Source organism: Neocloeon triangulifer, unplaced genomic scaffold (genome assembly GCF_031216515.1).
Source record: "Neocloeon triangulifer isolate White Clay Creek 2 clone unplaced genomic scaffold, ASM3121651v1 ptg000014l, whole genome shotgun sequence".
Lineage (NCBI taxonomy): Eukaryota > Metazoa > Arthropoda > Insecta > Ephemeroptera > Baetidae > Neocloeon > Neocloeon triangulifer.
The window spans coordinates 13284908-13310947 of NW_026775556.1; the positions used below are offsets into that span (position 1 = coordinate 13284908).

Genomic DNA, 26040 nt, shown 5'->3' on the forward strand with positions numbered 1-26040 from the left:
TGTCTAGAGCAATAAAATAGTTCGATTTCGCTGCAGCAGTCTCGGCGTCGAAATACAATCTTGAGGCTATGTTTCGTCCCAGCCGGTTTGTGATTCTTAATTTTTGCGAGGAAAAGGTTGTTGTATTTATGTTATTAAGTTTGTCCTCAGGCGAATGTGGAGCATGTGTTTATTTTTTCCTAATAGCTTCACTTTTGTATTAGTAAATTATTATAAAAATTTAAGGAAAAATATGAATATGAAACTTTAAACATTGCATTACTCTAATTGAATTTAATGTTCCTTTTACTATTTAAATTTTTTTTTGTTTACAAAATGGATAAAATTTATATATTGCAAATTTATGTAGTAAAATTTGTTTTTTTACAACCAAAATCCAAAAAAATTGCAATCAATTAAATTGACAATTTTAATTGAAAATATGCTTTGATCGCTTTAATCTATAGCATTAATTATTTATTTAAACTAAATGCGTTTCAAAAGATAAAATCCGCTCCCAATCTATTTTCGAACAATATGTAAATTTCAATTCAAGTTCAAATTGTAAAGTTGCGTGTGTTTGTTGTGTGTGCCGAACACAGATGAGTAGAAAATCACTCGTGCAAAAATGAAGAGGGTTGTTTTTGCACGCAGCCTTCATTTTTTCCTCCTGGAGTTCTCCAGCAGCTCGACAGCAAAAAAATTATTTCTAGCCTCCACGCTACAAATTTGCAATTCAGCTCTAATAGGCAGAGAGCGCTCTCAGAATAATGGCTCCCTCCGCGGTGCCTGCTCGTGATTAGCAGCTTTTTGCATGGGCTTTTCTGCTCCGGGAGTTTGAAATGTAATTAGGGGGCACGAGAAAAACGCCGAAAACACAATGGCCCTCGCTTCCTGTGCTGCTCTTTCCTTCGCCGATGTTTTTGCTAGGCTGCCAAATCGCGACTACGAATGAGATCAGGAACGAAAATTGTAGTCTGTAATTATGTTTGCGTCTCTCTAGTGAAAAATTATTGCCCTGTGATGCTTAAAAAGTCTCTCTTTTTTCGTTAATTAGTGAATTTTATTCCGCTAGACTTCAGTGCTGCTACCAAAAAAATTCAAGTAAAAACAAATGGAAGATGGAAACGTTTTTGGTCAGACCAATACAAGGTGTCTTATCAGCCTGTGTAGAAAAGTAATGGGAAATTTTTCATGCTTATATTATTATTACTTACTTTATTGTAACTGTATAAAATTATTACTCTTTTAATAAATCAAATTTTCTCAATTTCAATTATCTAAATTTCCTGCCTTCTTTCATAACGATTGTATTATTATGTGTCATGTATCTCCTCCAAAATTTAATAGTTTTCAACGTGTTAAATTTGTAACATCTATCTGACCTAAGTTCTAATAAAACACATTATAATGTTAAATTTGTTATTCCTTGAACAAAATATTTTGAATAGTACCCTGCATGGTACTGCATTAAATAGCCTGGCTGCTAAATGAGGAAAATTTAACAATTTGTTGATTTTTTCTTTTTAAATCTTCATGTTTTTAGCTGTTGCAGTTGTTTCCAAAATGATATATGCAACCATTTTTTCTTGTAAGTTGAGCAGGTTGCATAAACTGCGGTTGCTCTTTGCAGGAGCATTATTTATTTTTATGAGGGAAATAATTTTCACCAGTTATTTCTTCCGCGATCTCAATCTAAAACCACTCTATAACAGTATTTTACTAAAAAAAACAATATCATTATTATAAATTTTATAGAAACTAAGAATTGTTTTAAATATTTATTAATTTTGATTTGGCTTTTTAATGAATTTAAAGAAATATCAACTAATTTCAATGTTAACGCTAAAAAGCAGATTTTATTTTTCCTAACACCTACGCTCGTTAAAAGATTTTATTACGAAACAGTGAATATGTATACAATATTAAATTCAAATTACTTCACACGTCTTTCAAATTTCTTATTGTCCAATATGCGCTTCTTGAGTTGGTATTAGATTTAAAAAAAATGACTGTTATAATATTATTATTAAATTTCAGTCTATTGTCATTGTTAACTTTTTAGCTTATGTTGTTAACACTTTGCTGCGTTAATGATAAACAAAATTAATATTATTATCATTAGTACTTAACATCTCCAAATACATAAATAAATAAAAGTTTTTTAAATTTAGCATCAATAAATCTTAATAATATAATAAAAGAAAAGTTTGAATGGAAATTCTTATTACTGCATACATCAATTACGATTTTGCGGGTAAAATAATGTCAATGTATTTTGTATAAGGTATTTTTAACACAATTTTCTTTTCTGTCAATCGAATCTCTATTTTTTAATTGATTATTTGCAGAATAAACAAAATATTAATGTTATTGCCAGTGTCAGTATTTACGGAGCATCATTTTCCTGGTATGATTTTACCTATAAAATAAAGTGACTGAAGCTGTTGCTTTTAATAAAAGATATTATACGAACCTGCAGAATTTCTCACAGAGGCTCATCCATGCACGGCGAGCTCAAGTTCATGGGCCGCGTGTGCACACCACCTTTCGGCGGAGGTTGAAAGCGAAGGCGCCTGACCTTGCGACTCCATCCATCCGCGAGGTTGATGACCACCTCCAACCGGTGTGCACATTATACTATTTGCTCGGAGGGCCTCGTGGTGGCTCGCTCGGCAGAAAAACAGTGGAAAGAAGAAGCAGAGGAGGAGGAGGACCGCGACAACAAGCAAACGCACACCGGCTCGGCTCATTCGAATGCCGGCGCTCGAGCACGCCGGCGGCAGTAAGACGAGATAGTAGTGCCCCTGCGAACCATGTGGTCGTCGGCAGGCAGTGACCATGCCTACCCCACTATTAGGAGCACCTACCACTCATACCCCGTGAGTACAAAAACAACATTTAAATGCTTCCTAATTGTTGCCATTTTAATATTTTGATTTTGCATGAAAGAGCTATTTTTTTTTAAATATATTATTGATATTATTACTAAAATCAAAATAAATTTCAAAGAATTTTGAATCGTTCAAAATAGTCCTACCACGCCTTTTTGTAATTCAATTTATTATCTAACTATCAGTTTAACATTTCATTAAAAAAGTACCATACTAATCTTAATCTATCAATTAAAACTTAAAGAATGATTATTTGAAAACCTTATTTTATTATTTATACCTTTTTATACTTTAATTAAAATAAATTCTTGTTTTAATAATTTTTCTTTTGATCGATACATTTTTTATAAAACTATAAAAAAATACATAATTGATAATAGATGTTGCATTTATTTTTATGGTTTTAAATCAATATTTAAAAGTAAAACCACGACCATTATTTCTACGAGGCATTATTTCTTATTATAAAAGTAACTCCGTTTTCTTCATGCTAACTGATGTTAACAAGTAAGTAACATGCAAATTTAAAAAAAAAGGGATACTTTGGACACTTTGGACTATCAACAAAAGTTACGAATAATACAAAGTATTTTCTTAATCTACTCACACTTTATGTAACCTCTTATTCTGAATTTCCATGAGACCTCTTTGCATGCATTTAGTTTATACGGTTTACACATTAATTTATCCATTAAAAATAATTCACATAACGCAAAAAAATCACAAAGTCCTCGAAGTTTTTTTGTGCGTGTCAAAAGCAAACACACAATCTTGACTTCGTCTCGTCAGGGTCAAGTGTTAATATTTGTTTGTGCGCCAAACATTCAGAATCTGCAAAATAAAAATGAAGAAGCTGCGCGGCTGACGTCTTTCGAAAGAAATTAAGAATGGCTGAATATCCCAGGAAAACTCGTTTTTGCTTATGGGAAGAAATGGCCAGCGGCTATTCCGCTGACGAAGATCGCGGTGTGTTTTGTTGTTACCCAAGAAGGAATTCAAGAAGCGTCATCATTTTAGGACTTTATTGTGATCTAATGTGGAAATGGCCATTACGCGCACTCAGCAAAGAGTCGAGTCATACACTTGCGTTTCTGCAGGCGATGTCAATAAATCAGGCAGCAATTCCTCAACGTCTGTTTATAAGTGCGATTATTATCGTCCTTAATAATCACATTCATTAGACCCAAGAGTTTTTGCGGAGCTTCGCCACAAGGCTGATTTAATTAATCAACCGGTGACTTCAAGTTGATTTTCGACCTGGAAGACACTAGCGGTGCAAAAATTGAGGTTGCCAAATTTTCGCGTGTAAACCGTAATGATTTTCCTTGACCAGAGTTAACCACATCCCATAATTGATTGTTTTGCGTGCCGACGTTAAGAAAATTGTGAGTTAAGAACAACCTCATTTGGAAAAATAGAATATTCATTAAAGACTATGATTAAAATAAAATTAATCATAGCGGCTAGTTTTGGCAATAAGTAATTTTACTATTCAACATCAAGGTTTAATTTATGAATTTTGCAATCAATATCGCAATTTTGGAAATAAGATACTTTTTAAAAATAAAATTTAGAAGGAAAAAGTCAAATTTAAGTTTGTGAAATTTCTTTGATTTTGAGCATTATTCACTTTTTTATTTTTAATTGTTTTGTCTAGAACGAATTCAAGTTCGTGCCCAACGAGTAGGAAATCTAAACGCGCGGGTGTGACAGGAACGTGCACAAGCACCGAAAGCTAATTTTGTGTGTGCAAAAGAAATATGTCGCACTTGGTTGTGTGCACACGCTAGAGTCACGCATGGTTGTGACTAATGCGGGTGCTTAAACTCTTTTAGCTCGGCATTACAACTTCCTTCCTAATTGGCATTGCTCGTCGGCGCCCGCGACACTGCATAGCAAAATATTAAGCCGCTGTGACTGAATTTGGATTCAATAACCTCTCTCACATCCTCTCGACTCCGCTGCATTTTCTGCAGAAGGGTCGACGACATTTTTGAATCGGTGAATAATAACGCACTCGAAGTAATGCACATGATTGTGACAGTTTTATGGAGGTGATGCGTAATTCCAGCATGCAATTTGAAATGCATATTCACTATCAGTACATTGCCTCTGGGGTGCAAGCAAAATTGTGGGAAATTATAAATTATAGCTCTTTACATAATCACTTTCAATCGATTTTGCTTCCAGCTATGGTCAATTTTGAAAACCTTTCTTGGTATTTAATTCTATTTATTGGTTTGATCGATTTTCTGGAAATATTCTTAAATTTGAAAAGGATTAATTACACAATTTTCAAATTCAGTATAAATCAACCAGGTGAATAATTGTTTAAAAAAAAAAAAAAAAAACACACAAAACACGGAAAAAATTACAAATATCTCAAGAAAATTGAATGCAAACAATAAAATAAAAGTCTTGGAATCAAGTTTGATCTCAATTCTATTCTAGAATAATAAGTTTTAACCATTGCAAACAAACAAATAAATAAATAAATTTAATAAATAATACAATAATTGTACCAACAACGTACCATGTACAAATACATTTTTCTAATTTTAAGATTTTATACAAAATAAGTCAGCCGATGCTCCGCTCTTCACAATTAACCACCTAATGTTGCGTTTACTCTTACTTACTCTTCAGATCATTTTTGATGATAGCATCTCTAAAATCAAACAATGGTTGAGTGCCGAGTCATGTGCGGCCAAATTTCTTGCTCATCTTTTTCCAACTAAATCAACTCAATTTGCTCTCTCTCGCTCTGCGAGAGAAGTTTACAGAAGAACTTCTTCTTGGCCGTTTTATGCAACTTGCTCTCTTGAACATTTTTCTGTTCTTGTTGCTTTTCTTCCGAGTTCGCGGTGTCAGTGATGAAGTTGTTTTTTAGTTGAGCTGGCTCGAGAGAGATCGTTGCCTTCTCTCGAGAGCTGCTGATGCCCTGCTGATGCCCGCGATGGCCTGCCCGGAGCTGCTTGTTTCTCACTTTTCCTTTTCAGTTTGCCGCCGCATGTGAGGTTTGAAGAAACAATTAACATCAATCATATAACATACCGAACGAGTGCAAAAATCACGGCGACTTCCCGTGAGAGACTCTTAAGGCTGACCTTGAAAGACCCGCCAATATTTCTGCAAACGCCGAATTCACATTGCTTAATTTGGGTTTACGCGATCAAGCAAAAACAAAATCTCCAGTTCAATGAAATGAGAAAATGATAAACTGTATCAAAATCCCAATTTTTCTTTATACCATCAAAAATTTTCTGAAGAGTAAGAATAAACAAAACGCATATAAAAAAACTTTGAAATTCTATGTTGCGAAATTTATAATTAGAAACATTTTGAACTATTTGACTAAATTGTACGATATTTGAAAAACTGTGGAGAAGAGAAAGATAGCAGAATTGTTTTTTTTTTAAAATTACATCAGTTGCATTGTAGCTTTTCACTATCTCTTCTTTGGTGCAGTGACTTCTAAACGCAAAATCTGACTTATAGGCAATTTGAACCGAAATTTGAGATTCGGCACGCCTATTAAAGTGAAGCAAAAGAAGCCTCCTAGGGATTTTATCTGCAATCTTTACAACGGCAAAATTACTCTTGAATTGAGCAAATAATAAAAAAAGAGTATGCTATTGGAGTAAAAACAGGTCTCGCCTCATTAGCAAATTGAAGAATCTTCTCAATTTAATCCGTTACTTCAGACACTACCAAAAAAGCTTCAAGCTGACCTGACGTGAGACGTTGAAGGGCACATATCGGCAATATCGATACAGTTACTTGCAAATTTATTCATTTGGCGCCAGCTCGAATTTTCATCAATTCTCGATTTTTCTATAAAATGTCAAATTTTCTTCTTTTATTTTTTTTTTATAGTTTTTCACGCACGATTAGACGCAATGACTGGCGTCAAAACTGCGTTAATTTTTTCCACCACGGATGATTGGATCCCAATTTACCCATGAAAACGCATTCAGTGCGACATTTCAATAAACACAAATCATATAGCTGCACTTTCGTCACAGCCAAGGTTGTTGACATTTTTGCATCAAAGCAAAAAATAATTTCATTTTTCTTCAGGAAGTGCTGTGCAATTTTTTCGTCCCGAATCGTTAGGAGCACGTTGCTCATTTTTACGTGAATTTTTACGAGCATTTAAGCCAACGCATTAAAAAGGAAAAAGTGGAGGATGAGTCTCATATTATTTTGTCTGCTCTTTGCAGAAATTTCAAGGCTATCACGCCGGTGGATTTGATACATTGCTCGCGGGGTTTGCGATATTGAGCGTGCCTTTGACTTTTGTGCTGCTTGCTAAAAGCTATACGTGGGTGGAAAAAGATTTCTGCCGCCCATTTATAAGTCTACTGTTGAAATAATTCCAGAAGAACATAAATTCATATTCAATTTAGAACATGAGAAGTTTTGTTAATATGCATTATAAAATAAAATTTAGATTTTAGAAATTTCATGATTCCTAAAAAAATATAACACGTAATTTAATTTTCTTTAAACTTTAATTGATTTAATTTTGATTTTTGTAAAAAACATTTTTGTTTAATGATCAATTATGTTAATTTTTCTTGAGTAGCAAGACTGTGTACACAAAATAAAAAGCTAATGTAATTTACAAAAAAAAAAATCTCAATATGCTACGAAGTCTCCTACGCTAAAGAATCAAGGCAAATCATGCAAATTGCAAATATATGGTCGACGCACACAACGCGACTTTGGTTGCCAATTGCGAATAATACGCCTGACTTAGTGAGCCGTGTGGCCAACGCAAATCGAATTGTGGACGCTGGATTTATGGACCTGCGATCGACTCGGCAATATCGCACAACTTAACATTTGTGCCTGTCGGTCGTGCCTGTTTATTTATGCGCGTGGCGGGCAATAAATAACTGATGGTCTGACCGCGTGCAACAGCACAGAGGAAATTGAAATTGAATTGAAAAGACGGAGTAAAACGCGAAAGAAAAGCACTCGGACCTGTTTCTATGCGTCGCGATGTACAGCATTGCGATTTGTTAATTCTGATGTGTACCAAACGCCCTTGTCAACTGTCCACTATGCAAACGTTGAAAAAGATCGCGATAAATTGTTACATTAATGTATGCTTACAAATGCAGCCAGGATGAAGTGTTTGAATGCAAGTTACAATTTTTTTTCCTAGAGCTGGGAATTTTTAATGACCGTAATATCATATTTCATTGTCAGTTTCAATCTCCTTGTAATTATATATATAGAAGTTAACATAATTTGCTGGAGGGACGTGAAAATTTTAAATTAACTCGGGAAATAATAAGAAAAAAAGGATGTTGCATTAAAAAAGCTCCTGAAATCCAGTTATAAACACTTTTGGGTGAAAAACACGTGCTCCTCATCTAACTGCACCCACTGCAACATAATGGCATAAACAGTTTCCACGTATAGGACAGACAATTTAGTGTGAATAATCTCTTAACAGCCATCTGTGCTTTATTTGCCACGGAATGAATTTAAGGCGCGTTTTGTTTACATTCGTCCAGATGATGCGACTCATTTTTTACCCTTTTGTCGCACACTCGCAAATTATCTCACGCGCATTTCGACTAACAGTTTGAATAATTACATGACGCTGCTACCGAAATAATTGTACTTGTTTAACTTGGAGCATAATATTCACATTTGCCATGCTCCGGTCTGGAATTTGCTCACGAAACAAGAGATTTTGAGATTCATGCAGATAAATTGGCCCAATGCCCGCAACTCTCATCACGTTCTGCAACAGGACTCTTCAAAGCAACTATTAATTTTTTTTAATAATTTTTAAAATGGCTTTAAAATAAATTTATGAAAAGGATAAATTTAAATAAAGTTATAAAAAAAACTTTTCAGTACTTAATACATTTTCTTTATTTTAATAAAATAATTATATTGTTAACGATTTTTAATAAAAATTTTATGGATATCTTGATATTCCCAATAGTAAAGATTGCATTCAACTATTTAATGACATCGAATCCTTTCATTTTCACCGCCAGCTTGAATCCTCTCCAAAACGTCTGAACATTCTTCAGCAAACCGCGCCTAATCGCCTTTCCTCTTCGATTGCAGCGAAAAGAAAAATTGGCTGCAATTACGCCGAATTATCAGGGTGTCGTGGGAGATTCGGACGCCGCAGTCGATGATCCTTCTCGTAACGGGAATCGTCTGACCACGATCGGGAAAAGTCTTCGCCCTCTGAAGATTCGCGTGTTGCCGAGCAATTTTGTAAATGCATTTCGCTCGGTCCAGCAGGCAGAATAATTAATTTACTTGTGCGTTACGTTTCGTCGAACGGGCAACACGCATCAAGGAACCACAAAAACACATTCATGTTTGTATAATTTTTGGTTTTATTGGCTTCAGTGCAAATCACATATAACATTATTTCGGAAGTTATAACTGTTGCACCTCGAAAAACGAGCCGTTCTCAATGCAAGATTTGCATGACTTGTCATAATTTTTCAAAAATTTATTTCACGCAAGTACCACAGTTAAATTTCCAGTTACTCACATGGCCGAAATTAAACTCGTCCGTCCATTTCTAATGTGAGATTATTGTAGAAACTTCCTGTTTCTGATTTAATTATACAGCCATGTGTCTCTTTTGTTTTGTCACAAGTCTTTTGCTGGTCAGAAGCGTTAGAAAAACTTCCTGGTGTGTAATTTCGACCACACATTATGAGAATTAAGCACACACTCTAGGCTAGATAAAAAGGGACCTTCATCATCTCACACGAGACCGACGATTCAAGGGTGCGCCTCTGGCAAAATTGCACCAAATTTGAATGCGCACCAAATTATTGTGCGTCGTCGGTTCCTAACAAAAGAGTCCAGATTTTTTTTCTTCTACGAATGCCACAGATATGTACAAACAGAGTCGCCGTCATTTCACGGTTGGTGTGACGCTGAATTTTTCTCTCTACACTAATCATCCGATTCACAAGTGAGATAGTCGGATTGTAAATTGAGCTCAATTAGCCGGCGGTGAACCCAGGCAGTTCAAGTTCAGTTCTCAGCGGCATCGCTTTTGCTTTTATTTCACTCCTCGATTTGTCTCACGTCTGATTAAATTCGCTCACAAGCAGCAGCTCAAAACGGCCCAGCGGGTATGTGAAAGAACACTTGAAAAATAAATTGCGATTGTGAAGAGAAAATGGGCTCTCTTGTTAGTCGCAAAAAAGAGGAAGGCTGGCTACTTAATACATAACGAAAAATTTAGGAGTTTGGTAAATTTTAAATTTACGAGCGCTACTTATCCTTTCATAGAGCTATTTAGTTAACTTGAAAAAAAAATGTTAGTCATCGCTGTTTGGGAGCTCTTGTAATAGAAAAAGTGCTCTTGAGGTACGTTTTAACCTTAATCAATCACGTTGAACACGAATTATATGCAAACATATCATTGGCAATACTTGCATTTTCAAGAGTGCGAGTGAAACAATAGAAACTCGTCAAATTGACGTCAGACTACTCACTCTTAACCCAAATCAAATGCTGTCGGCGTGCACATTAGATAATTGCCAAACACCCACTAAACAAGAAATCCTTGCATTTCTCGGTTTGATTGGGCGCCGCGCATCAAGGAACGAAGAGAAACCAAATGGCACGTTTAGAGGCGGTCAAGGTCCGCGCGCTCTGCTGCAGCGAAAAGAGGCTGAACGCTTATCATTGCTACTTGAACATTGTGCAGATAGAAAAACACTTTGCGCGTAATTGAGTCGCCAATCAAACGGTGAATTAAGATTGCGCGTTTTCTTTCAAGTTAGCAGCCAATCATTTTTTTGCGAATCTCCTTTTCAGCAATACACAGTTTGCGAAATAAGTGAAGTTTAATTAACGAATAACAAAAATAAACAGAGCTCTTTCTATGTTTTTTAATTTAATTTAAACCACAAAATAATTCCCTTATTTTGTTTGTTGGGGAATTTTAACAAGATCTGAAAGCCAGTTCAAACATCTGCTAAAAACTCGTTGTCGGGAAATCCCATTCATTTCTGTTTTCGCATCCTTCCTCTCCCATCTGACGTTTAAAAATAAAGTTTGCGTACCTTGCCATTTTCAAGCAAGTGCACGATTCCTTATTTTTTCAATAGAAAAGTCGTGTCGGATGCGCATTTTCGACCTTCCAAGGGCAATTTGGTGAACCTGCCGCGCACTATCAGGCGCGGGCCTTTGCGGTACGCATGATTTGCAATGATGCAACGCGGCTATATCCATTTCCATGGATGATGAGCCACCGCTGGAAGAGACGAAACCTTGAATCTTCTCTGCGCACAGCATCCCGACCAAAGTCGTCTCATATATAAGTCTTTTGTGTGGAGCCAGAGGATTAATGTTTCATACTCCTTGCGTTTCACACACATATTTTCGTCTTGAACTCGCAACCAGCATCAACATTAATCCATTCAAAGGTGAATTAATGTCATTTTTTAAGTTAAAAATAAAAGACAAAATTCCTGGTTCCTTCAAAGGAAAATTATTGTTGCTCACAAATATTTTCCGCGTCTCATCCTTTCCCTAAGGAAAAAAAATGATTGTTTTTATTATCGTATTTTTAATTTAGCGAAAGAAGCAGTGAAGCATCATTTTCCTTTTGAGGGTCAAGAGCTATGTGCTCCGAGATGAGATAATTCTGCCAAGGGCGACATTATATTCCTCGTAATTACCGTCCTCTATATAAACACACACAGCATCCAATAGAGATGGTTTAAGAAGATCCACCTGCCCCTCTCGCCGAGCAAAAAGTTAATAATGAAAAAGAAAACAATGCACGTGTTGTACGTAATGTAATTTTCCTTTGCCAGATACTCATTATTAGCGAGGATTAAATTGCTTTAGGAGACGTTGACACGAAACTGACTTGTGAGCGAGTATATGAAATTCGATATCTAATGAAGCTGGAATTCTCACTGTTTTCTTTTTCTTACTACGGCTGAAAACGCGATGCTGTACAAAGTGCAATGTTTACTTTTGCTTGCGGCAAAATAAATCTACCTTGGTTTTATTTATGTAATGTTTTATGATTAGGCCTCTAAAACATAGGGTACTGAGTCAGTCGGTGCTGATTTTTTTTATACTTCAGTGAGGCAATTTTTTTCTAAATGGTTCATACCTAGAAAAGAAGATGCCTTTGACTCCTACGAACTTGAACTCCGGCAGGGAGCCAATTTCCCACGCGTTTTTAATGCTATCGCTATCACAAATTTCACGCTCTCCACTTAAAAGATTCAGACACTCACATGATATTAACGATATAGTAAAGAAGTCAAGGAACTTGTGATGCGTTGAGGGTTCTCGGAAAACTAAACTTTTGTATTCAATTGCAGGACAGCTTCTCCTAATTTTCAAATGGCCAATTTGATCATGAGTTCATCGACACAATGCATTGTTAGATTTTTAAAAAAAGAGTGCAAAATTGTTGTGTCATTTATGCTCTTCCCCTATAAATTTGCTTCAATTTTGAATTGCAGAGCATTTTGTTTAGCACACACGTGTATAGCAATTTCCCGTGAAATTACAAGTCCGTGGTCAAAAGGACGCACTTTTTGCGGCTTGTGTGTGAATTATTGACCACTCAAGTGCAAAAAACTCGCAAGCATGCAGGGGTTTTTGCTACCTCAAGGCGAATACGTGCAGCACGTGTGGTTTTTCATTGACAACAATTGTAATTTAATTTAATTAAAACTAGATGGATTCAAAATTTCCAGATTTTTTTTTTTAGTTTTTAGTTTCAAAAATTATTTCAACTCACACAAAACTTATAACAATTTTGTATACATTTAAAATCATATTTAAAAAATGAAATTATAATATAATAACTCAGACTTCCTTATGTGCAAATCTCTAACCAAGTTCAACAGCACAAAACCTTCGTAAATATTTTCCCGCAGCAAAGAAGATGAAAAACTAAAATAATAAAGCACACCCACCGTGGGAAGTTTTTTTTAATGTATTCATGAGATTTGCAGATGACAACAATCAGATAGCCCCTTAACATTTAATTTTCCTCAGTTCAGGAAGAACATCAAAGCCCGCCACGTTTCTCTCTCCCATCGACACGCACTCGCCCACTGCACCTGATTTGCATTTTCTCACCGAGTCGTCCCTCGGAACAAAACAAAACATAAAACCGAGTGCATTTTGCGCGCACGAGTGGCAGCACCATTTTTTTGTAAAGCCTTTTCGCGAGAGAGCATAATCAGCATGTGTAATTAGCCAAGGGAGTACACATTTGTGAAGCAAATACCACGCGCACATGTGCCTGCCAAGAAAAGACATGCTCGCGGAGACCTTGGACACTTCCCTTTTTCCCCTCGAAACAGAATCATCTCGTGCAGAGATTAAAGTAATCGCTCATTTGCAAATGCGAGCGACGAATCCGCCGAGAGACGAACAAGTGCGCCGACATGTACATGTGCATCCTACATCAAGCGAGAAGTGCAGCAGGTTTCTTGCTCGTGCACGCTCCTTATCGAGCTCGTTCATTCAAGTCTTTTCTTCTTAACCACCCAGAACGGATCAAATGTTGTGGAGAGAAGCGCTTAAATAAGGCAGAACATTCGGAATTATTTTAAATTTTATACACTAAACATTTGTATTTTATTATTACTTATTACATTATTATTTTTCTTCGATCAGCTATTATTTACTATAATTTTAATAATTTTTATTTTCTTATTATGCCTAGCATAATTCTGAGCTTGGGCAACGTTTTCAAGTCTTGTTAAATATTTGTTCCCCACATGTGAATTACAGGCAAATTCTGAGCAGACATAATGAAATTATTTTAATTTTAAATACCAGCAACTTTAGATGGGTCGATTACAAGTATTTTCAAATTTTTAATATCGTGACGATTAGTAATTTACTTTCATTATATAAATAATAAATATATTTTAAAATTCTTTAAAAAAAATTTAATTTAACAAATGCAAAAAATTAATATAGCAAACCTAAACTCCATTTATTAGGCTCAATATAATTTTATAAATTTTTAAAACTAAAAAGATCTAAATTATAAGCTGTATAATTAAAATAAAAATGGTTTAAAATTTTTATGTTTATAAATAATAAGTAACATTAATTTTTTGATGACAAACACAAGTAAAAAGAAGAAAAAAAATTTCATTATTTATTATAGACTTGATTCTCTATGACTGAAAATTAATTTGCCTTTATTTGAGGAAAATATTTCAGAACAGTCATTAACGTCGTCTCAAATCACTTAGTGATATACTTCACTGTGATCTGTCGCAAGAACTGTATCAATGACGACGTACATACAACGTTACGGAATAGTCAAGGAGAAAAACATGCGCACGTTGGGTAGCTCGTTGTGTGTCGCAGCCGCGTGTTCGTGTGGGTGCTCCAATCCTGTACGTGAGTTGTCGCGGCATTTTTTCACGAGATTTATATTATTGAGGAAGATCTCTGTTAGGCAAGCGCAAGGTTCATGATGTAATGAGCCGGGGGTTACGTCACGTCCAAGGTTGTGTGTGCTCGCGAGCGAATATACCTGGCCATGCCTGCTAACCTGCGCCAATTGCCCATCTTCCTCTCGATGAATTTGCCATTTTCGGCCCGAGCGATTTCCTCGGATTATAAGTGCAAGGACTTCCCTTGCGCGCTTGTTTGCTCCGGCATAATATGTACAAACGAAGTCTCTTTAACGTGCATTTTTCCATCGACCATCGTGACAGACCTGAAGGTTTGTTTGTTCTTTTTACCATGTTTGTGAGCGAGGTGTGGAGAGGTTGATACGATTTTCATAATAGCACATTTTTCCGACCGGACGACAGGAGATGCCGCAGAGTGGAACGAAGATCGCGTGTTTTTGTTTGATAGCTGGACGTGTGGAGGTTAAAGTGAGAGATGGAGGAATAAGATGTTTGATTTAAATTACTTTACTGCACATCTTATTGCAAATTAAAAAAATAAACTTCCTTCTTCCTGATTTCTGAGAACAATAATTATGCATCTTTTTCACAAATGAACATATCATATTTTTTACTTTTTAAATGTAAAATATACTTCAAAGAAGATTTATTTCTGCACGTTAAAAGCTCGGTAATTTTTCTTTGAAATAACGGATTGAAAAATTATCAGCGAACAAGGGGATTCCTTTAAAAACTGCATCAATTAGAGAGGAATGTTCCAAGTCATGAGAGAGACCAGATGCATCTTTCGATCGCGCTCGTCAATTATGCAAATGTCGTGCGTTGTAAGCTGCATGCAGACGTGTCTGTGCGATCCACACTATGCACGCGAAAGTGTTCTCCGAAAAAAATCATTCTTCGCGTGCAAGTTCACGGAGATGCTCTTGCACACTCACCTTGAAAAGTGCAAGAGGAATTAATGTGTTGGCTGATATAAAAAGTTGTTGGCCGTAAATAATAATAATTGCCTATTGTGCGCGAGTGAGAAAATTATCAGAACTCGGTTCAGAGTGGAATGAAGAATGGATTATGCATCCTCACGATAAAATTTTATCAATGCTTTGCGAGAAAATGAATGACGAGGTTTAACATTTTAATGCAAGATTTCGATTTTGCTGTTTTGAGGCAGGTGGCCCACCCGTATAAAATGAAATAAAGTATAATGTACGGTCGTGAACGAGCACTTGTCTTGCTCTCAAGTTCAAGATCAACAACATCGGGCCGAGAGCAAGTTTGAGAAAAAAATCACGCTCGCTTGAATTATTTCCAAGTACGATCAAGTAGTAAAATTATACATTAATTTAATTTTAAATATTATATAATTTTGATAGAAGCACCTGGCAGGAAAAGAGATTTGCCTGTTGAGTTTTCTGAAGATGAGCTGCGTCGTTTCCGCTTTATGGCCTTTCATAATGGTCTGGCGTGAAGAGCCAACTCGGTCCGTGGCGGCTTCGTAGAAGTTGATTCTCAAACATCGCACTATACCAGTGCGGGAACATCAATTATTTCGGGCAATCTTTCGCTTCAGAAAATACACACGCGCTTATCATCAAACAGCATCATCAATCAAAAGTTCATTTTGAAATCCATCAACAAAAACTCGTTTGTTTTCCTGACTAAAACTTGATTTAATTATTGAAAATGAAAAATTTTATTATTTAATTAACGTCAAAAATTCACATGCACTGACAGTTAAATTTATTTAAAACATTTTAGTTCCCTGTAGGTGTCATAAATGGTGCGCATAAATATTATAAACCATGGAAGGGTTGATTAATTATCAGAGCTTAAATGCTCGAAGCTATGAATTCGCCTTTGAAACAATGGGCGTATTAAATCAAGGTTCCTCTGTATTAATTGCCTGAGTATGCAAATCACGCCCGATTTTCTGGACCGATTAGGCTTCATGAAAAATGATCAGCAGCATTCTCGTGCTCGGCGGGCGCTTTTTCGCATCGATTTATATGCGTTGATTTTATTTTCAAGATCATACTCATAATTTCTCCGAGCAGAGCGGAGGTGTGAACATTAAAGGCACTTTTCTCATGGCATTGGCGAAAGAATTAAACAAGTTCACTGATCAAAGCGGCTTGATTACGACCGCAGAAGTTGTCATCTTCAATGTAACTCAAGACTCAGAAATTCCTCGCAGTTATTAGGTGCATGTCTTCTTAAAAACACATTAAGTAAGAGAATTTATTGAGTAAAATTATGGCCACTGTAATATAAAAATTATAAAAAAAATAATAATTTATTTTAAGTAAAAGTATGAAAAATACTTTTTGCTTGATATTTTTTCCTTCTATGGAATATTTAATGGAAATTTCATTTCCCAATCACAAAGGTTGAGTATTATTAAAAGAGGAGAGCTGTCGATCATTATTTTCTCACACTTTACCAGTCCCGCGGCTCTCAAGAAAGGAAAACGACAGCGCTGCAGGAGCCAGTTTTGTTTTCTTCCAAGTACCGTTGTCTGAAAGTCATTTGGTCTTATTGCGTAACACCAGATCGATGATGATCATTACAGTCTCTCGACTCTCCGCCATTGTGTTTAGAGATGAAAAAGATATTGATGCTCTTCGGCCCTGAAATTGTCAATGATCGAAATCGAGAAGCGATTTGGTAGGGCCTTTTGAGCCAAGACAGGTGGCGCATAAAAATCACATACGGCGTGAGTTATTTAGCCTGAAATTTCATAGTTCAAATTTTGTTTTTAATAAAAATTTTTCATTTCCTAACTCAATTTGAACGTAGAAAAATAAAAGTATTGAAAAATTAAATTGTTAAAACTTGATAAAAACACTAGACACTAACCGTGGAATAATAATCAAATTATATCGTTATAAAATTATTTGTAACACTGTGAAAAAATAAACAACAAAAATTATAAATTTTTAAGATTTTTTAATCTTTGCCTGATTTATAAATACATAATCCATAAATAGTTTTTCTATGAAAAGTGAAAAAAATGAAGCTTGAGAACGTAAAAATACATGTAATTAAATTTTGACTTGTTGAGAGGGATTAAACGAAAACCATTAAATACATCAGATCATAAAAACAATTAAAGAAATGGAAATATAATTATCATGTGAATCAACAGAAACCAATATAATACTTTATTTATGTTGCGTTTTTAATATTATAATTGTAATAATAATCAATTGAAATTTAATACAATAATTTTATTTAATGTTTTTTCATTTTGATTTTCAGGGTGGTAGTGACACAACATGGTCGCAACACTCTGGCACCAAAGGTCGGGGCCACCTTTGGTCAGCGCTGCTCGTCTTCATGGTGTGCATCGTGACCCTGGCCGTGTTAGCCGTGGTCGGTTTGGCCCTCGTTCTTGGAGGTACGTACCGAGTGCGCAATGCCGAACTATTGTAATCAATGTATGTAATTACAGCCCGCCGCGTGCAATTGCTCATTAGTCGCACTCTCTCGTCGTTCTTTCAATTAAAATCCTGATTAACGGTCGCGCGCGAAACAATGCAAAGCCGCGTATATATTATGCACACATGATTTGCTTCTGGAAATAACGGTGGTTGCGTCATGAACAATGCAGAAAATATACTCACTAGTGGTCGTACTGGTGCACAAAACTCTCGCTACGAATGCAATCTTGCTCTTGATGCAATTTGTATCGTACCGTACGAATTTACAATTCAGCGCGAGATAATTTAAATTTTGGTGTAATTAATGTGTTTTCTGCTTTTGTTATGCTCGTTGCGTCGGTAAAAGTGCAAGTAAGCACGGCACATTAGCTTTTGCACTAACTTATTGCGCTTTAATTGTCACTCATTTTACATCAGGGAAGCCCGTATCTTACTCCAAAGCGGAAAAAATTATTAGAATATTTATGAAAATAAAGAGATTAAATTGAACATTATTTATTTTGTCTATATAATTAAATATTATTTTAAAAAAAAAGTAAAACACCACAATCTCTATGAAAAAAAATGTTCAAAAATTCGAAATCTAATCCAATCTAATCCTCAAACCATTTTGATGAACATTTTTACAAAATTGAATCTGAACGTAGAGCTGATGTTTTCTTTTTTGAGAGTAAAATAGTTTTAAAAATATTAAATAATTAAGCGTGTTTCGTCTTGCGATTTGCAAAAACGCGATTTGCTTAATTGCTGTCTTATTTAATAACAGGCAGCAAGCGCGCATTGAAACTGCGCTGCTCAAGCTAGCATCAAGTTGCGTATAAGTAGCAACGTTTTCCCCCCACTACATCAATGTCCCTTTGGCGCAGAGGATAGCGCGCTGGACTTCTAATCCAGAGGTCATGGGTTCGATCCCCATAAGGGATGTATTTTTGCAGGTTATCCAAATTTAAAACCATCAATTCCTCTAAATGTATCGTTGCGATTTTGCTAATTCATTGAAATGATTAAAATGTTTAAAATGTAATTTGAACTATTAAAATTTTTTTTTTTTTTCGGTTTTCGCTTCAGGGCACAATGTTACAAAAAAGCCTTCCTCACTGGACACTAGACCTTCAGCAACCTGGGGCGAGGAAGTGGAAGAGCCCATAAAATACCCTGATTTTCCTCAAAGACATTCAATTTTGCAGGTGACATATTGTATATGTAGCGGTCAGCGGTTTCCCGCTGCCCACTACAAATCGTTTAGTCAAGACTAAACCACTCCACCACCCTGTGCTGCACCCTACAGCATTTACCCTGCAGCACTCCCATGCAATGTGAGCCCCACCCAACCACGTTTATTCTCGCGCCCCAAGCCAGCCATGGAGCGCGCGTCTCAATCGCTCACTCAACAAACCTTCGCCTGAACCCAACTTATGGGGTAAGAACCTTTCTGTGCAATTTCCCTCGACGGCAAAATGACCCGCCCAGTGAATAAGTGCATAATCACCGGCCCCGCCAGTGAATTTAACCCAAAACGCCGAACCTAAAACTGTTCGCCGGCTGAGCAATGCCGGCGCCTCCACTCAATTTACCAATACTCAAATAACATGTTTGTAATTCATTGTACTGATTGTATTATGTTTTTACAGTTCGAATTTCAACTTCCGATTCTAATACCAACACATCCTGAATGTACAACACCGCCTTACTACAATATACGAATTAAAAGAATCTTCTGGAGTTTAATTTAATTATTATTCTCCCTTTGTGTTGGCCAACCTGGCCCGTACAAAATGGTGACCCCGAACAAGATACCGAACGCGATGCTTCAACGCAGAATCGCCTTCAACACGATGCTTCAACGCAAAATCGCTTTCAACAAGATGCTTCAACGCAGAATCGCCTTCAACAAATCAAGCCATCGAGTGACAGAACCAACATACACATTCGGCAGACCGCCGAACGACGAGCTTTCGCCATGATGCCGTCACAACACCGCCAACACCAATGCTGTCAGCAGCCACGCCTCCTCACATGCAAGCAACCGTGGCCGCCGCCAAGGCCAAATCTTTGGACAGCAGCTGTCCTTCGAACCTACACTTACCAAGGATCGAACCTCTCCACAGAAGCCGTCAGACAACACTGCACCGCGCTTCCAAAAACTGTCGCTGCACCTACTCACAATTTTGCTCCACACGAGTTTTATGCAGAACTCTCGTCTGAATCAGAGCATACATCAGCGACGCCGACACGAGCCTTCAAACTCGGACCGACACGGCAAGTATGTGACCTGCAACCCACCGCGCAAACGAGACATAGCAGTTTCTCGTCACCTTTGGGGACACACCCTGTCGGACACACCTGAAAGAGCTGATCGGACCAACTACCTTCCAGCACGCCAAGTTCCCCCGGCTGGAATCAACCAACATACAGAACTTCCAAGTTCTCCTGTTTTTGGACTCAGCAAAAGTCCAACGCCTCAAATTCCTCGTTCACTCCAGCCTATACAAGAGTGACCTTCTCGCCAAGAGACAACTTCTCGCCAAGAGACACCTTCTCGCCAAGAGACACCTTCTCGCCCAGAGACACCTCACCAAGAGAAACATACTGAGAGTGACCTCCGGTCTCCAAGTGGGGGCCTATGTAGCGGTCAGCGGTTTCCCGCTGCCCACTACAAATCGTTTAGTCAAGACTAAACCACTCCACCACCCTGTGCTGCACCCTACAGCATTTACCCTGCAGCACTCCCATGCAATGTGAGCCCCACCCAACCACGTTTATTCTCGCGCCCCAAGCCAGCCATGGAGCGCGCGTCTCAATCGCTCACTCAACAAACCTTCGCCTGAACCCAACTTATGGGGTAAGAACCTTTCTGTGCAATTTCCCTCGACGGCAAAATGACCCGCCCAGTGAATAAGTGCATAATCACCGGCCCCGCCAGTGAATTTAACCCAAAACGCCGAACCTAAAACTGTTCGCCGGCTGAGCAATGCCGGCGCCTCCACTCAATTTACCAATACTCAAATAACATGTTTGTAATTCATTGTACTGATTGTATTATGTTTTTACAGTTCGAATTTCAACTTCCGATTCTAATACCAACACATCCTGAATGTACAACACCGCCTTACTACAATATACGAATTAAAAGAATCTTCTGGAGTTTAATTTAATTATTATTCTCCCTTTGTGTTGGCCAACCTGGCCCGTACATATATATTTCTAAATTTATTTAAAAAAAACCCTTATTGTTTGTTAATTTATTTTAAATATTTAACTTAAAAATAAAATTTGTATTCATAGTTGGTATTAAAGAAAATCAAATTTAAAACAAATGTACAGTCATTTCTTTAAATTTCAAACAAGTATGATTTATTGCATGAAATCGTAAAATTTAACTGTGTTTAGATACTTTTCCCTTTGAGCACACTTTGTAATAATCATAATTGATCATAATTGTTTAAAAACTGTTCATTTGTAACAATGATTGTATAAAATAAATTTGTATAAAATATTCAATTTTAATAATTACAAAAATTAAGCATCGATGAAATTTTTTTTTATAATTAAATTTTTTTTAAATACATCACTATAGTGAAATAAAAATTGCAAATTGCCTATTTAATCTTGTACTACCTCAAGTAACTTTATTTATTTAAATTAATACAGTACTTTTCCCAGACTGCCAAACCTCCACCGCCACCTCCGCCGCCACCACCTATGCAACCCTTAACTACTAGCACTGAGGCGCCGCGAACCACCACACAGAGACGTGCGGTGACCACCACGACAGCACAAACCACCTTCCGCACTCCAGTAAAACCACAACTCAGACAAGACAAACTCGCCACCCCACCACCCTACAACGTCCAGGGCGGCGTCGATTTCAGCAGGGTTGAAAAAGACGAGAGCAACGTGGACAGGAGCGAATGGACTCCTATCGTCGAGGAGGAGTTTGTGATGCACCGAGAGCCGATCGGCGAGGCGGCGGTGGTGAGCACCCTTGCAGACGCCATCGACACTCAGAACCTGAACAAATTCCCGTCGAGGTCCTACAGCGGCCTCGGACACATGCGGCCGATGCCCACCCTGTTTCCGTCCAAGAAAAGCAACAACTCTGAGACTGCAGAAATCGCTGCACCCGTCACAACAAGTACCACCACTTCAGCCCCTTTGATAACCAAAGAAGTACCCTCGCCCTTCTTCGTAGCCTCGCTCACCTCCGTGCCACCCCTGGCACCTGAGCAGCCAGACCGACCAAAGATCAGCGCCACTTACAAACAGGAGGACATTTCCGTCACGACGGACAAGTCCTTCCGAGACCAGGCCGCCGTCTTGACCAACACGCACATCAGGATTAAGGAAAGCGATAGGCATTTGAACCAGGACCCTTCGCCAGGGTCACTGAAAATGGGAGGCGCCCTTGCTGAGAGCAGGGGCAACCACGAAGACCAGTACAAACCAGTGGAGCTCATTTCAGCCACTGAAAAAGTCACTCAAGTAAAAAATCCGACCGACGATTCAAGGACCAACGACCGGTTTATCAAGATGACCATCAACAACACCGCCAGCATCCCTGTCTACATCGTGGACACAACGGAAAAGCAGCACGTGACGCCCGAACCTGCCGGTCCGATTTTCACAATCGAGATGACCGACGAAGGCGAAACCACTTTGTCATCGGACGCCACTCCTGAGGAGGAGGAGCCGACTGAGGATTTCACTGAAGAGGCACTCACCACTCTTTTACCTGAAGAGGTGGCTGAGGAAACAAAAGAGCCCGTCTCAGGCACAACCAATGTTGGACCCACCCTGAGCAGTTTGCTCCTGAAGCCGTTGACCGCGAGCCAAAGGACGGCCGAGGTGGACTCGATGAGTCCAATTAAAGCGGGTCTCCTCTTCAGGGAGCCCAAGAGCGGCCCAGCAAGCAGCGGCATCAAAGAGTCGGTCATCCAGGCCTTCCCGAAAAACGAATTCAACAGTGCGCCAGCCTTTCTGAGACGAAACAACACAATCAAGAAGACGACGACCGCAACGACAACCACAACGGTAAAACACACACAATTTAATTGTCATTAGCAAAGTCATTAGCAGTAAATTTTTTACATCTTCATTCCGAAAAACCACAATTCAAATTTGGTGAATCTTGCGGAATTGATAATAATCTTTTCCCACACTTTGTTTTGTGTATTAATGAGAAATAATTTAACAGTCGAGTCCACCGACCACGATAACCGTGTCCATGTCCGTGTCGTCACCAAACTGTACGTGCGCCGACCGGCTGCAAGCGCAGGGCCTAGGTCGCAAATTGTGCGACGGAGTCGTTGATTGCTGGGATTTCTCGGACGAGACCGGCTGTGGTAATTGCAACAGCGCGTAATTGCCTTTTCCGCCGGCAGTGAAACCATTAATTTTATTGTTTGCAGATTGGTGCAAAGAGGGCCATTACGTGTGCGTTCACAGCAGGGCGTGCATTCCCAAGAAGAAGCTCTGCGACGGCCACAGGGACTGTCCCTTTGGGGATGACGAGAGGACTTGCGTTTCAATCGCGCCAGACACGAAGAGGGCTGACTCGCTGCAGTACCATGACGATGGTAAAAATTTCCATGCAATTTATGTTGAGAAAAATTTATTTTGATTTTCCAGGGGTTTTGATGGTACAGCAAAGGGGTGAGTGGGGACCTTTGTGCATAGAAAAATTGGAGGAGTCGTCATGGCGACTTGGAAATGTGGCCAGAGCTGTTTGCAGGGCCTTAACATACAGGTATCTGAATTTCATGTAAAAATTAATTACCAGTCTAAAAATAATTTTAATTTTTAGTGATTTCGACTTGGCAGAGCAGGTTATTGACCCATCCAGTAAAGGACCCTTTTTCGAGCTGAACTTTGAAAGAAACGGAAGCCGAGGAGCAACTCCAAGGTGAATTTTATGCAATTTTCAATACGCGCATGTCCAGCCAGTTGCCTAACTAACGCTAGAAGCGGCAATAAGGCTCGTATTATTATTTTAGTTGATCTTCTGGTTTTAAATGAGGGCACATATTCAAGTAATTTTATGTATGCGTATCTCTGTTTAAGATTGGCCGTTATGTCTTCCCACTGCCCCAGTAAGGCAGCTGTAAGACTTGGGTGTAGCGATTTGCAATGCGGAGTGAGACCTTTGGCAGTGAGCCAGTGGGCCAGGTGAGTTGAAGCTTTAACGCAGCAAGTTTTCCTTAACATGAAAATATGAAACATAAATGTTGCGCCGCAAATAACTCCCTAATCGCAATTAAATAATTATTTAAAAGTTTAAAAGCATTAAAATTAAAAATTAACCCAGCTCAAAAAAAATATACGAGCATAAACAGTTTCCCTCCATAAAATTGCATGTTAATCACTGCATCAGAGGAAAATGCATGCTGTGCCGTAGGAAAAGGTCGCGCTCATCCTCAGGTCGATTTCGCGGTTCCAGAATTGTTGGCGGTGGCAATGCAGGACCTGGAGCCTGGCCCTGGCAGGCCGCCCTTTACAAGGAGGGTCAGTTCCAGTGCGGCGGAAGTTTGATATCATCTCAGTGGCTTCTCTCAGCGAGTCACTGCTTTGCCCAGTAAGTGAAAACATAAACATTTCAAGTGAAATTTATAAGTTTTTGTTTATTAAAACTTAAAACTTCTTTAATAGCAACCTGGACGCTTATTGGGTGGCCAGAATGGGTGCTCTGAGGCGCGGCACCGACCTGCCATCGCCTTACGAGCAGCTGCGAAGAATCAACAGGATCATCCAGCATCCTGGATATCTGGACACTGGCTTCATCAACGACCTTGCCCTTTTGAAAATGGAGCGCCCAGTTGATTTCAGCGATTACATAAGACCAGTTTGTCTGCCACCTCCAACAGCAGTTGTCACCACCACAACAGAGTCGGCAGAATCATCAACATCTTCGTCACCTGTCAAACCAGAAGAGCAAGACCCTGCCGAGAACTCGCAGATGTGCACAGTTGTTGGATGGGGACAGCTCTCTGAAGTGGGAAGAATATTCCGTAAGTGAAATTTGTTGTTGCAACTTTCATAAAGATTTTTTGAACTTCTAATTATTAAATACTTAAAATTTATCAAATAAATCTATTTTTACTGCATTATAAAAAGAAATATGGTTATGTAACTTTCTATAAAAGATAAACTATGTTAGAAATGATAACAAAATTAGAATTATTTATTAAAATTGTGTTAAATTTTTTATAAATTTGTTTTCCCAAATGTTTTTTAAAATTTGTCAACCTATTAAATTAAATAAACTATATAATTATACTTTTTCATTAATATATTTTTATTTTAATATTGCATAATTATTCTGTGTTAATTTATGTTTCAGCTGACACATTGCAAGAAGTGCAACTACCCCTTATTTCAACGGAGGAATGTCGCCGCCGAACAGTGTTTCTGCCCCTCTACAGGGTCACGGACGACATGTTCTGCGCTGGCTTTGACAGAGGCGGCAGGGACGCTTGTCTCGGAGATTCAGGAGGGCCGCTCATGTGCCAAAGATCAGACGGCCACTGGGAGCTGACAGGCATCACCAGCAACGGCTATGGCTGTGCCAGGGCGCACAGACCAGGCGTCTACACAAAAGTGGCAAACTACGTCAACTGGATCAACGCCGTTCTCAAATCTTCGTGAGATTTTTAATTTATGTAAATTTAAATTCCTAATTTTTGTTAAAACCAGACCTGTTGATGAGCTCAAGCTAGAGAAAAAAACCATCCCCTGTCCGAGTGGCCAGAGGCGCTGCGCGCTGGGACAGTGCATGGCGCCGCCTCCTGCGGGAAGGTGCGACGGAGATTACTGCCCACCACCATCAGCGTGATCTGTCCATTCTTAGTGTAAGATAAAGACTTCCGTTTTATATATTTCAAAAACTTCAAGAAAAAGTGACTGTGAATATAAGAAGTGAAAATCACATTTCTCATCATTCAATTTCCCAGAAAACTGGGGGGTGCTCATTAGCTTTTAAGCTTATAAGACTTCATTCATGACTTTTACTGTACTTAAGTGCATTTATTTTTTTCCTTCATTATTTATTGTTTGGGGTGCAGAAAGTTTTATTGTGCACAGTTGAAATATGGTTTTGTCTTTGCGATTTTTTTTTTAATAAAATCCAAAAGATGATCCTCATATTTTAATACTGTGAGCTTTTAATTGTTGTAAATAAGTAAGATAAGTAAAAGAAAAAAATGAAAATCATTTTAACTCTGTGCAAATGGCCTAGTTTATCAAATTTTTAAATAAATCCTGCTTATTTAAGAATATAAATAAGGAGTGAAAATAAAGAAAATGCAAAAATAAAAA

The 26040-nt window shown here is 38.0% G+C and overlaps 1 protein-coding gene and 1 non-coding gene across 4 annotated transcripts; both read left to right on the forward strand.

Moving 5' to 3' along the window:
- The first annotated feature begins 2664 nt into the window (after nt 1–2664).
- LOC132199566 (uncharacterized) lies at nt 2665–26037 on the forward strand. Of its 3 annotated transcripts, none has more exons than XM_059624383.1 (13): nt 2665–2861; nt 17549–17687; nt 18799–18917; nt 21394–22761; nt 22925–23072; nt 23139–23306; nt 23359–23476; nt 23534–23632; nt 23791–23895; nt 24125–24301; nt 24376–24734; nt 25067–25367; nt 25420–26037. In XM_059624383.1, exons 1-13 carry the CDS (start codon nt 2796–2798, stop codon nt 25556–25558), a joined length of 3306 nt encoding a protein of 1101 aa, XP_059480366.1. In that variant the 5' UTR covers nt 2665–2795; the 3' UTR covers nt 25559–26037. The 3 variants fall into 3 exon arrangements, with proteins under 3 accessions (XP_059480366.1, XP_059480367.1, XP_059480368.1); XM_059624384.1 differs by having other exon boundaries at nt 2666–2861; nt 24167–24301; XM_059624385.1 differs by lacking the exons at nt 2665–2861; nt 18799–18917.
- Nucleotides 18582–18654, forward strand: Trnar-ucu (transfer RNA arginine (anticodon UCU)). The gene has a single exon. It is a non-coding gene; the product is annotated as a tRNA-Arg (tRNA).
- Nucleotides 26038–26040: the final 3 nt, after the last annotated feature.

Coding starts and splice junctions, on each gene's coding strand:
- LOC132199566 (XM_059624383.1), top strand. CDS start 2,796: ATGTGGTCGTCGGCAGGCAGTGACCATGCCTACCCCACTATTAGGAGC. Junction 23,307..23,358: donor GCTGCAGTACCATGACGATG/GTAAAAATTTCC, acceptor TTGATTTTCCAG/GGGTTTTGATGGTACAGCAA. Junction 24,735..25,066: donor TGAAGTGGGAAGAATATTCC/GTAAGTGAAATT, acceptor TTTATGTTTCAG/CTGACACATTGCAAGAAGTG.